Consider the following 13737-nt stretch of genomic DNA (forward strand, 5'->3'; position numbering starts at 1 on the left):
CGGAAGGCGGACCACGGGTCCCGGCGCGCGCAGGGTGACCCCAGCTCCCCGCACTGAGCCGCGCCCGCGAGTCTCCCGGCAGCGCGAAGCCCCGCCCAGGGGCGTGTCCTCTGTTAGCCCCGCCCTAGGCATGCCATCCCGCGGCCAATCTGGGGCGTGTCCTCTCGTGTTATTCCCCGCCCCTGGGCGTGTCCGCCTGCCCGCCCCGCCCCCGCTCGCGGGCGTCACGGCCGGCCCCGCCCCCGCGCCGCTGGCCCCGGGCTTCCTCTTTCCCGGTCGCCGCACTCGGCTGCACTCCGAGCCCGAGGACGCGAGCGGAGGGTCTGTCTCCCGAGTCCCCACCGGCACACGCAGCCATGGCCCCCGTGCTCAGCAAGGACGCGCCGGACATCGAGGTACGGACTGCGCGCTGGCTCCCGGGGGCGGGGGAGGGTCCCGGGGGGTCCCCGCGGGTGAGAGCCGGGCAGGCCCTCGGCCACCCCTGCGCCCCGGGAGGAGCGGGAGCCGCGGAGACCTGGCCTCCGCGGGCGGTGTGCGTGGCGGCCGAGGAGTCCTGGGCGTGGAGCGGGCGCCCTTGGAGCGGGACAGGTTGGGTTAAGGTCAGGAAGCCCGTCCTGACCTGAGTGGCGCGGCTGAAGGGGCGCAAGAGTTGCAGGCAGACAGGGGGCTCTGCAGGCCCGCGGCGCCCCGTTCCCGCAGGTCCCCGCTCCGCCTGCTCGCCCCCCACCTGCACTGGGACACCTGCCTGCTGCCCCCACCTGCGGGGTCTGCAGCTGAGGAATCGCCCAGGCGCGGTGCCTGCAGGACAGCTGTGTGCGCGGCTGTGGCCGTCCCGCTGGCCAGAGCTCAGCTCGGGGGCAGTTTAGCATCACCGAGAGCCTGAGAAATGCCAGGGAGCCGGCTTTCTCCCCTGTGAGCAGTTTTTGCTCTCCTCTGTTTTCTGTAAAAATGTCATCTTTCTTTCTGAATATAAAGTCCCACCTGAAGTGGCCACTTCCCGTGAGTTCTCCCCGGGACCCCTATGTATGCTGTGAGAAAGACTTAATTGTAAATAGGACCTGAGTGCACACACTCACCCACGGCAGCATTTCTGAGCCGCGAGGCACTGCTGTTTAGTTTATGGTGGGTTTTGTCTGAGGCTTTTCTTTATGTGAGTCTGATAAGACCTGTTTGCTCACGTGTGTGTGTGTGTGTGTGTGTGTGTTCTTTAGAAATGACAACAATGTCCTTTCGTCCGCTTTCAGCGGCTTAAGTAAAAGTTTAGAACCACCTGTTTGCAGAGTAGCTGCTTTTGCCACGCTCTGTCTCTGCTGTTGATGGAAGGAACTTGTTCTTCTGTTTGGAGAGTGGCCGTAGTGTGTTCTCCAGACTCCATACACTGGTTTGAAAATTCCGTTTTAGTAACAAGCGCCCAAGTACATCTTGTTGGCTTCTTCAGTTGATTTAGTAGTAATTTCTCTCGCAGATAATTTACTTGTTCGTATGGGTCAATAGGATATATGTAACCCAATGCCTGTGTATGTGCGGAAAGGGTAAAAGAGGCGGGGTTTACATTCTAGTTCTTTTTGTCCTTGTTACTTTGACCTACCCGCCCCCCACCCCCACCCCCTGCGCAACAATAGCAAAGTCCCTCAGTTTCCAGTGCTGATTTCAGAAATAGGGGTGCCAGAGGGCAGCTGGCTTTGGCCTTTGAATTTCAGAATGGTATGTTATCTGCCTAACTGATTTCTTTCTCAGTCTCTCTTATATTTGTCTTTGAAATCAGTTTTTAGCCCCTTCACACTAAGGAAAAGATGCCAGTGACACTGATGTGACTGGCTTAACGTCGTGGTATATTGTTTCAGCTGAGACCCTGTTAGAAGCCAGAGCCCTCACACTGGCCTCCACCTGACTTTAAGTCTATGCAGCCGGCCTGCCCGACATTCCTTATAACCTAGAATAGTGGTTTTTCAGCATTTATGTCGTTCGGATATGCAGCACACTTGAATCAGTAACCTCTCTGCTCATACACCTGCCTACTTTTCCCTCGAAGTAAAGCTATGATGCGGGAGCTAGAGGACCATGAAAGACTGAAATCCGTCCTTCAAATACAGTGCAGTGAAGAAAAACACCGTAAGCCTCGAGCCGTGGTCGGCACACTGCGGCCCCTTGAGTGTGGCTCTTCCACAGAATACCACGTGCAGTGCGATCGGAACTTCTTGACCACAGTCAAGGGGCCAGAGAGCCGCATGTGGCTCGAGAGCCGCAGTGTGCCGACCACTGACCTAGAGGAACATGGCCCAGCTTGGATGTCTCAGCTGTCCTATTGACTGACCACGCGAGTTCACTTTTGTTTGAAGAATTCGAATGAATTAGGAAGACTCGGTGTTCGATCCAGTTCCAGTGCACACATTGGCTTTATGAACCCGTGGCCTAGAGTTCCATCTGACTGTGACCACCGCCATAGTCTCCAATAAATGGAGAAGCGAGTCATCTTGAAAAAAATTCTTTTTCATTTTTTTTTTCCAAACGGTAAACAAGTTCCCTTGATAAATGTGAACAGAACAGAAGGTGTTGGTGACAACCTGCTATAACAGTGATTTAATCCCCCCCCCCCAAGCTACCTACGGACCCCCAGGTCTCATCAACGCAGTCAGGACGCATCCTTGTTTCCGAGGGGAAGGTCACTGAGGTGAAAGACGTTGCTCCGGGCGGTCCCTCCGTGATTTCCAGCCGCCATCCAACATCCCATCAGGGTGGAAAGGTTGGGAGCATGAAAAGCCACCAGAAGGACGCCAGACCCAAGACTGGAATGTCCCTGAGCAGGAAGGTGGGCCCAGCCAGGGTGCATGAGAAGGCCACAGAGACCAGGCACCAGGACCGCTCTCGTACACTCGGCGGTGGTTGCCATTGCGGCCATGGGTGAGGAGGCATGAGCAGGCAGGTTTATTGGCAGTCACGTCAGCTGACTGCCTGGGGTTGAGGTATTCCACCCCTCCTTTTTCCTGTGACTTTAGGCAAGTTTCTCAATTGCATAATATGCTGAGTAAGAAAGAAAGGAGGTAATTAGCCAACAACAGTCCACACCTTGTCAGGAAAAAGGACAGACCTGTTAGAAAGTAAAAGTACAGAAACCTATCAGGAAAGTCAGTGCCAGTCAAGTCATTAATATTCTGAAGTTCACCAACAGGAGCTGTTCTTGTCTTCTGAAAGTTCGCTGACCCTGTGGACTCGCTCTTTGAATGCAGCTGAGCGGGGTCCAGGGTGACTTTGAGCACAGGCTCCTGAAGCAAGTCAGAACGATTTTGGAAGCGTTTGCCTTTGTTCGTTGTCTTGTTTCCCTCCCGCTGACATGGGTAATCGAGGACAGGCTACAGAAGTGTCCTGAACCCTGGCCGGGTAGCTCGGTTGATTGGAGCATCGTCCCCTTAAGTCAGTGGTTCTCAACCTCGGCTGCACATTGGAATCACCTGGGAATCTTTTTAAAATCCTGATTTCTGGGCCTCCTCCTCCGGAAATTCTGTTTCTTTGTTACTAACGTTGTGGCCCCACCCTATAACACAGAAACAGAATTTCCGGAGGAGGAGGCCCAGAAATCAGGATTTTAAAAAGATTCCCAGGTGATTCTAATGTGCAGCCAAGGTTGAGAACCACTGCCTTAAGTCAAGGTTTTCAGCTTTGATCTCCAGTCAGGGCACATAACAACAAATAGATGTTTCTTTCTTTCTCTCTAAAATCAATAAAAATATAAAAAAATAAATGAAAGTGTGTGCTTTTACATTTTGGTAAACATTTACAACCCAACTGAATTGCTACCTCCTCCTCCACTGCTCCCACAATCACAGGTCACGGTCCAGCCCTTGAATTTTATTAGTGAGTTAGTGAGGGGTTGTAAACTCATTTCAAATTGACCCTGAATAAAGAGGGAGGGATTTCAGCCCATTGTCCACAAAATCACAGTGCATTTCCAGTCAAATAAAAGCAGTTCCGAATGGCCTATCTTATGGGGAAGATAATCGAGAATTTTCTGTTTACTAAGAAAATGAGATAAAATGATAGATTTGGAAAATGGGACTGTAATGGAAACAACTTGGGGAACGCGGGTTTTAAGGAGCATTTGACAAAAGGAAAGACCGTGAGTTACAAATGGGTAGAGATGGGGGGAGATTGTTTCAGAATACCCTTTGTCCCAGGGAGGCTAGTGGGTCCTGGGTCCAAAGGGGCCAATAGGATTGAACTTTGCAAGAGCCCTGGTTCTTGGTTTACCTGCCCTTGTCAAGTGTTTATTCCTGTACAAGTAACAGCCTGGTCTTCTTTTATTGGCTAGGCACCGGGGAGCTATGGAAATGCTATCTTGACTTGCGAAGGCTTTTACTTCTTTATTTTTAATTGTAAAACTTCACACCTGTTTTGTGAGTTTCGGTTGCCCTCCCTACGTTAAGCTGCCCCAGGGATCACGCTGAAGGTACATTTCCTTTCTAAGGAATTCAGCTCTGGGCAGTAGAAATGTATCTGATGGTGTGACCTGGAGAGTTACCTCATTCCAGGGATATCGTTGTGGCTGTAAGGGACTTCACATTTCTATAGTCAAGCATGGTCAGATATATATTTCAATCCAGTTAAAACATTCTGCCTGCTATATATGAGTTCAGATGACTGGGTTTAGTAGTTTAATTAAAAGCCATGAGATTAATGACTAGAGATGAATCTATCACTAGGGAGGTTTTTAGCTTGAATCAGCTTCATCTTCATCAGAGCAGGTAGTAATTGTAAAAACGTGCTGGGATTCAGTAGCCTCCTTTCTTACCTTTTGGAAGAAAAGGCCAGTTTTGGAAAGCTGAACATTTACAGTAAGGAATTCCTAAAAATTCCAAGAAGATCTAGATTCAGAATGCTGAGGTAACGGCAAGACCTTTAGGCAATCCTGTCTTTCCTTAACTATTTGAAGACAGCATTTTTACCAAATCTGGACATAAGCTGGCAAACGACCCAAGAACTGAAAAATAGACGTTCCAGTAAGGTAAACATGGCTGGTCTCCGTGGGAGAACCCTCACAATTAGCACAATCTTACATTAAAAATTAGAAGCCCTAAAATTAAAGACCATGAGACTGAACAAATTTAAGTAATAAAATAATAATTAAAAAGAGAATCAGAGAGTAGATGTGGAGCAGGCATTCGTGGGCTGAAGAGGAGATTGAAAAGTATATTTTATTTTTCTGCCTCAGCCACATGGACACAGCGACCAATACGGGCCCCAAACCATTAGTCCTTAAAGCTGTAAGGACAGTTCTTCTTCATCTCTGCTCTGCTTTAATTCAGAAACATTGAACGCGGCATTCTAAGATTATGCGTTTATCTGTAATCGGGATGTTAATTTTCAGAGGTGACTTGTTTACCTTCTGAACTTCATTTGCTCTTAATCCTCCGTGTCAAAGCAGGAGGTGTTCTTGGCCTCGAACATCAGGAGTGTGGGTGTTCACAGATACCCCGGAGCCAGGTACACGAGGGAGATAACGCTTAATAGGATTATGCCTTCCCTGTGGTTTAGAATACTTACAGCTTCCGTAATTAAAATGTCATACCAGCAGGTACGAAACTTCTGCACTCACTTCAACGTGTAGCTTTCCTCTTAGACTGAACAGACAGACATCTATGAATGGTAGTAACTCGGGACTTTTGTAGAAAGTTATTTATTTTGTATTGCACGGCGTCAAGTTCTATTCCATGGATTACAAAAAGCATTGCATTAAAACAGGCCTGGGTTCAAATCTTGGCTCAATTATTTTATTTATTTTTTAAATCCTCACTCAAGGACATGCTTAGAGAGAGGAAGACAGAGAAATGAGAGAGAGAGAGAGAGAGAGAGAGAGAGAGAGAGAGAGAAAGAGAAATGAGAGAGAGAGAGAGAGAGAGAAAGAGAAAGAGAAATGAGACGAGAGAGAGAGAGAGAGAGAGAGAGAGATGTGAAAGAGAAACAGCCACCAGTTGCCTTCCAGACATTCCCTGATCGAACCCTAACCTGGGCATGTGCCCTGACCAGGAACAGAACCAGTCGAACGGGCAACTTTTCAGTGCAAGGACGACACTCAACCAACTGAGCCGCGCGGGCCAGGACTGGCTCTGTTTTTCGTTTGTGTGAGTGTGGCCAGCTCTTACCTGGCTGTCGCTTCTCCCTCTCTCCTTGGGGTTTAGTTTTAACTGTTTGCTGCAGTAGCTGAACACCAGAGGGTGACGATTTGGGAGAGACCTGGAGGTGAGGGGCCGGCGGGGGGCTCCGCAGAGAGTGGTGGGTAATAAAACACGGCGAGGCGGGGCGCCATCTGTATAAATCAGGCCTGGGGTTGACATGTAATTTTGCGTGGGTCCCCTGAGAAGTGGCCCTCGGGGCTTCATTATTGATGAAGAGATTTTTCTTCAAAGTGGCCCAGTGAGCAGTGCCTCCAGGGGACACTCATAAGCACTCATAATATCAATTTCCAAGCACCTGGGAGGTAGGGACACAGGCTGTCACTTTAATTATTATGATCGAGGCAGAGGACAGACAGTGAGAATGCTATTACACAACCAAAGCTGAAATTCTCAAAGAAATAACATTATTAGAAGCCGGTGCCAGAAATTTGTTATCTAAATGAGAGTTCCGAACGAGCTTCGTGTTTGTTTCTTTCTTGGTGCAAAATGCGTTGATCTCCAACTCCCTCCCCTTCCCAGATGAAAAAAATTATTCGTGAGCAAATACAGTGTGTGCAGGCGCGCTTAGACGTCTAGAAAAACTTTCTTTGAAGCTAATATGCTCGCTTAGAGAGACCAAAGCTTAGTCCATTCTGTACCAAAACATAGTGGGTTGGTGTTTTGTTGTTTTTAATAATCGTGTAGGTTTCTTTTCAGGAAAGGACAGCTCCACATCCCTTCTAAATATCACTGAGAATGCCAAGAAATAATTTTCACTGAAGCGCTGGTTCTGATCTAGCCCCAGGACCAGTGAGAAAACCACCAGGAGAACCAATCCACTGCGGCAGAGCAGCAGGGTCGGGGTCGGCGCTGGGCGAACCCTGTGCCCCAGGATATTAGATGGGGGTCCCCCTGTGCAGACAAGCGCATGCCAGCTGCTCCTTCACTCCAATCGCCAGTAATTGAGGTGCCGCGAAAGGGTGTAGGTGTCTTTTTCCAGGGACACGTGGCGGGCTGTCCTGGCTGAGATGGGTGGAGTGTAAGTCAGGTGTCAGACCAGGGCTGGCAGATGAGAGTTACGGGGGGATGTGGCTCTGCACACTGGCAGCGTGTTTGCTCCCGCTGCCTTACTTAAAAACATGGTTCCAGAGGTGGCTCAGTTGCTTGAGCAGCATCCCATGCACCCAGAGGTCGCTGGTTCAGTTCCAGGTCTGGGCACATGTGGGCTCAGTCCCCAGTAAGGGGGGGGGGGGTGGGAAGCAGGAGGCAGCTGATCAATGGTTCTCTCTCATTGATATTTCTCTCTCTCCCTTCCTCTCTCTCTCTGAAATCAATAAAGACATATTTAAACATAAACACATACATAAAAACACGGTCCAGCCCTACAGAGCTGTCTCTCTCAGAAATGATGAGGCCAAGGGCATAGAAGGGTTGGAACAGTGAGATTGAAGTCAGCAATGACCTGGAGATTAAAACCCATGCAGAGGAGCCCCGCTTACGGGGCTGTTGATTCAGACATCAAAATACATGACATGAAGATGGGAATCCAGGAAGGATAGGAGTGGGCGGGCCTTCGGCCGTGACCTCAGCTCCCACCGTGTGCCTTCACCGTTTTCTCCGTCTGGCGTTTCCCGTTCACATCTCCCGGGAGTCCCGCACGGGTGGGAGTGGAGCGAGGCCTGAGAGGCTTCTGGAGCCCGGGCCAGATGGTGGCAGTGGACAGAGGTGATGACAGACCGTCAGTCATTTTCTGTCATGGTGTCACTGAGCAGCCCTGCCCTTTGCCAGGCTCCTTTGACCTCTAAGGACAGATTCTGTCCTCTCTGGAGAAAGCAGGAAGAAGAAAAGGCAGAGTGGACTGCGAGACTTGGACTGGTCATGGGTTCTCTGCCTTCCTGTTTTGTTCCCTTTAACTTCTCCCATTTGGACGTGAGCTATGAACTCTGCTTAGCTGGGCTCCTTGACGCGGGGCATTTTTCTTTGGCATCCAACGTACATAAGGGGCTGTGATGGGCTGGGAGAGCAAGAATGGCCCACGGTCAAGGCAACAGTTCACATTGACGATTAACAAAAATGCCATTACAAGGGTGTGAGCTACACTGGACTTCTATTCGCCTAACCCTTGCCCCCTTTGCCTCTTCAGTCCTAGACCATTTGGCATGAATTATGCTAAAATGGCAAAGACGTAGAGGTATATATTCCATAATTGTAATTTGTACTACAATACTCCAAAGATACCCATTGGCCCAGTTCTCAGTTAATCTGGAAATAAAATGCATCAGGAACCCATGTGAATATTTGGTTTTGTAACTTAAAAATCCATACCTCCATGAAAACCTATGGCTCATGGGGGGGGGAGCCTTTTTCCTGCCAAGGGTCATTTGGGTAGTTATAACGTCATTTGTGCGTGTGGGCCATACAGAAGTACCAACTTAAAAATTAGCCTGCCCTATTTGGTCAGACATGTGCGGAGCCCCCCTAAGGCTGTGGCGGGCCAGAACAAGTGATTCCTTGGGCCTTATTTGGCCCGAGGCCTGGACGCTCCCTACCCCTGGCTTAGATGGTATAACCTTTGGGCTTGTTGACTCACCTTTTGGGTCAACTTTTCTGGGAAGACTGAGTTTCACTGACTGGTTACGCAAGTTTTCACGGGATTACTCAAGCTCACCAGTGCCTTTGTGCACCATGGAAACCAGTTGATTGACGTGGAACTTGGAGTTCCTTCCATCCTTGTGAAGGGATCCACACTGAAATGCAGGATCACCTTGCCGCCCCGTGAATCCTGCGAGATAATCTCGGAGTCGTCCCATGGTTTAATAATGGCATCTTTAAACGTTGTTGACTTTTTATTAGTATAATGGATGCTCAAAGTAACAATGAATTAATTATGGAGGGCTTTTCAGGAAAAGCGATGGTGCTCATCACTGCTCTTCCCAGGGAGGTGCTGCGGAATGCCTCCTTGGGAGTTGGGGGGAGAGGGACAGGGAGTCCCCGATGCTCCCTGGTTGCTGGTTGCTGTTGGGTGGTTAGGTGAGCATGTCCTCCATGCAGAGGTTAAGCCCTAGAAAGGTGGAGGTGGGAAGAGGACCTCACGACCGCCTCTCTCCTGCCATTGGAGCTGGGTCCCAAACACCATTGTCTAGGCTCCACCTGTCTCCATCTTTTTCCAATTTGTACTAGCAGGACTCCAAATTTTATTTATTTAGCATCATATTTTTTGGTCATTTTTCTTTTTGTCTGTGGCCATTTGCCTTGCAGTTTTGGGAAAGTACAGTTTTGTTTTGTTTTTAAAGGCTATTTGGATCTCTGGGTTCCTCTAGTGTACTTTGAAAATAAAAGACAATGAATTTTATTTTAGAAAATAAAAAACAGTGAATTTTAAGATAATGCCTACACATGTTTTTAAGGACTAATTTAAAGAAGATACCATTATTCCTAAACATGTTGCTGTGTTTAGGACAGGATTAATTTAATAGGCACAGAGCATTTTCCACGGCCTCACCCATGTTCGGTGCTGCTTTCCAAGACTGCTATGTTTTGCCTGTTTCACAATTCTGGTTTTAGCTGAAGCTCTACTTTGGAACTGACACATGCATTGTGAGAGACATGTACATATGCATTTAAAACTTACCATGTGCTTCATCCAGTGTGTAAGAGTGGATGACTCAAATACTTGAGCTATTTATTATCCTGCTTTTATAGGAGGATTGAACTTCATTTTAATTAATGCCTTTTTAACTTTTTCCAATAAAATATATTATGCTTGATATAACAAATTTCAAGGCAAAAGAAATCTGAGCCCGGCCAGGTGGCTCAGTTGATTGAGAGTCATCCCGTACACCGAAAAGTTCGCGGGTTCGATCCCGGGTCAGGGCGAGTAGGAGAGGCAACCAATGTATGTATGTATCTCTCTCTCTCTCTCTTTCTCTCCCCCCAACTCTCCTTCCTCTTTCTAAAATCAATAAAAAAAAAAATCCTCCATTGAGGATTAAAAAAGAAAAGAAATCTGAGCTCTATTGTTAAACACATTGTTTCTAGCCCGTTAGGTTCTCACTGCACTTCATCGTAAACACAGGAGATGTGTCCATCACCCAGCCCTTGCCTCTGTCAGTCGGAGCGAGTGTGTGACGAGCAGGAATGGAGCCCACAGTTAAGCCTGTTGGGTAATTCCGCAGCAACCTTGTTAATTCCCATCAGTCTTCCATTAAGGCAGACTCTCTTCCGTGCTAGCACAATAGCCTTAATTATAACTAATATCTGTCATCCTCGAGAAAGATGCTCGTACCTTCGAACACATTCAGGCGCCAGGACGGCTGACAGACGGTCTGTGGACCCGTCCAGCGCCAGGAAGCGCCTTTTATCAAACACCTGGAAGTTATTACAGTTGTTTCTCCCCAAACGGAGCATAATAGCGATTGTTTCCTAGCGGCGTGCCCTACTTCAGACAAGTCGTCAGAGGGAAAGGGCTCTGGTTAGCAGGCGCCTTTTACAAAATAGTCTACGAATAAAATAATAAAAGAAACCTCCCTAGACACTGAATGCTGCTAATTTGGGGAAATTATTACTCATTACACAGCGATGCCACTGCTTAAAATGTGTTTTCCGTATGGATCTGCACAGTGACAGCTGAAGTGTGAGGAGCTTTGTGTGGAAGGTGACGGCGACAATTTACTCATCTCGAGATGAAGAGTATCTCCATGGCAATGGGGAACGCATAATGCTTCAAGGATTCTTTCAAATGTAGGGATCATGCAGCCTTTCTGGGGGAAATAAAAGAAATCTAGCTGTATCCAACACCTCTCCGAAACCCTGAACTTCTGACCTGTCATTGCCTCTCTCTCATTACTCATCCAGTTCCCGATTTCTGCTCCTTTTCTGCTTTTATATGTGGCTTCCAGTCAGAATTAGGGTCAGAGGCAATATGAAAGAATGAATAACTCAAAATATTTGAAGATACTTGGGACTTATTTTATAGTAGTATTTTTTTATAAAAAAATATTTTTATTGATTTCAGAGAGGAAGGGAGAGAGAGAGATAGGAACATCAATGATGAGAGAGAATCATGGATGGGCTGCCTCCTGCACACCCCCTACGGGGGCTCAAACCTGCAACCTGGGCATGTGCCGGGACCGGGGATCGACCTGTGCATGAACTCCTGGTTCATAGGTCGGCGCTCGACCACTGGCCCACATCAGCTGGGCTGGAGTAGTATTTTTGAATGAATTTGGTGATGCAGTGGAGTCAGGAGACTTGGTCCTCACCTTGATGGCCTTTCGCTTGGGTTGTCCTTTCGCCTTATGAGGTCTGTCGGTCAGTGGACCTCGCTTCTGGCTCTGACACTGAGAAGGCGCAGTTCAATCCAGTGCAAACTTCCTTTGTATTCTGTTCTGTACGAGGAACTGAAGATCCTGAGGTTTGTCCTGGGCAATCATCATGCTCAGTAAGCTCCCAGTCTAGTGGAACAGACAGGCACATGAGCAGAACATGTTAGACAAGCGCGGGTTTCACTCAAATCCATGATCTAATCATGCATGTGAAATTTTTTTATGAATTGAAAGTGTTAAGTATGTAATGTCTGTTCTAATGGAAGTAGTGTTACTTGACATTTCTGAGTTGTGAACTCTATTTTTGGTACCAGAGCATCTGTGGTTTCCTCACAATTAAGGGAAAAAATCTTAGCTTTTCAGATAAGATGTCTGGATTTAATTCAAATCCAACAATTGAAAGGCACTTGAAACAGCTCTATTTCGCTGTCAAAATTTTTTTTAGCCTATATGTCATTTGTAAGATGCCACCGACGTTCAAGTGCAGTGCCAGGAAGAACGGAACACTCTTTTTCCCTAAGCTCGTTCTACATTCCAACTTTTATTTTCGGTGGTTACCACTCCCCAGTAATCACACATTGTTGACACGAGAGGCACTTCACCAGGAACAGTCATTGTCCTCAACTCCTGCTAGAGCTTTCTTATCGGTGATTCTAAGTGCCGCCTCTTTCTCTTCCTTTAAACCAACAGCTGGTAACCAAGGTGTGCCAGGCGGTTGTCAGACCCTGTGGTGGAGAGAGAGGTGACAGACCTTTAAAGTCTGACTTCAGGTCTTGTCTACGTAGTTGTCAGCCCCAAAGCAAAACTCGTTTCATTATTTACATGGACTAGTCAGCAACCCCTGAGTTACATGCATTAACATAAATATGAAGCTAATGTTACCGCTGCCCGTGGAGAAAGGGTCGTGATTTATAGTGTAGAGTCTGAGGCCGGAGAGCTGGTTGGAATCTCCGGCATGTTCTCGACAGGTGACTCAGCCTCCTGGTAATTTTGTTTCCTTCTCTGGAATCTGGTGATAATACTAAGGGCCTCATGGGCTTGTGATGAGGAAAACCCTTCAGAAAGGTGCCCGGCGTACTGGTAGCCCCCATTATAAACAGTCATCCAGTGAAGGAACTTTTAGGGCAGTGGTTCTCAACCTTCTGGCCCTTTAAATACAGCTCCTCATGTTGTGGTGACCCCCAACCATAAAATTATTTTCGTTGCTACTTCATCACTGTCATGTTGCTGCTGTGATGAATCGTCATGTAAGTATCTGATATGCAGGATGGTCTTAGGCGACCCCTGTGAAAGGGTCGTTCGACCGCCAAAGGGGTCGCGACCCACAGGTTGAGAACCGCTGTTTTAGGGGGGAAAAAAACACGTGTCAATGTGTTATTTTCAAATCAGGGGCACTAGGAAATTTTGAGAGAGTTGAACTGTTGTCTTGTTTGGAATACACACCAGGCGGAGAGCCAACCTTGAAAGGAATAGGATGTTGATGGCAGTGGTGCACCTGAGAAGTCGGAGGGTGCCCCCTAACCGGCCAGGTGGGCGGGCTTTCACACAGTGCAGCTTGGAGGGGGAGGGTTACATGCGGGGGATGGCTGTGCGAAGTTTCCGCAAACAGCTTGCCAAGGATCGGTGGGCGCATTCTTATTCGCATCCTTGTGCCATGTTGTAAAAGACTCACGCCTGTTCAGAGGGAGCACCCCATCAGCAGCCAATCAATGCAGATGAAAATGAATCTTTTTTTTTTTTTTCCCCTGTGCTGGCCCAACAACATTTCCATTGATCATTTTTTGAAATGAGTAATTTTTGGGTTAGGATTTTTTGACATCTTGATGGATTTCAAGAAAAATACTAACTTATGCTGATGTGATTTCCCATTTGTCTTTCAAGTTCGGGAGCCAAATGCTCTCATTTTGACATTTAGACGCACCCTGGCTCGGAGCGTGTTCCCTGGTGGCGTGGCCTGTCAGTGCTTCCCACACCTGGTTGGCCACCGGAATCATCTTGGGCACCGCGTGCACCCGATTACGAGGCATATTATTAAAAAAAATGAATGGAAGTGGCTGAAACAAGACAGTAATTGATTTCTTCTGGTGTAAAGGAGCCCAGAGACACCTGGTACAGGGCATGCAGCCCTTTTCTTACCCACAGGCTTCTGTCTTGCCACTCGGGTCCCCTCAAATCTGTCTCAGTCCACCTGGGAAGTTAGAGCCCCTAAAGGAGGAAAGGAAGGAACAGAGGCGTGCACCCCTCGCTTTAATGCGACTCCCCCA

The 13737-nt window shown here is 48.0% G+C and overlaps 1 protein-coding gene across 3 annotated transcripts in view; it reads left to right on the forward strand.

The window, feature by feature from the left end:
- The first annotated feature begins 236 nt into the window (after window positions 1–236).
- DPYD (dihydropyrimidine dehydrogenase) overlaps window positions 237–13737 on the forward strand; it is a 347122-nt gene continuing 333621 nt past the window's right edge. For all 3 annotated transcript variants that reach the window (XM_059675719.1, XM_059675720.1, XM_059675721.1), the window contains exon 1: window positions 237–395. In XM_059675719.1, the coding sequence (XP_059531702.1) occupies window positions 357–395 (39 nt within the window). In that variant the 5' untranslated portion in view covers window positions 237–356. The remainder of the gene's footprint in view (window positions 396–13737) is intronic.

This window comes from Myotis daubentonii, chromosome 18 (assembly GCF_963259705.1).
Source record: "Myotis daubentonii chromosome 18, mMyoDau2.1, whole genome shotgun sequence".
In the NCBI taxonomy this organism is placed as follows: domain Eukaryota; kingdom Metazoa; phylum Chordata; class Mammalia; order Chiroptera; family Vespertilionidae; genus Myotis; species Myotis daubentonii.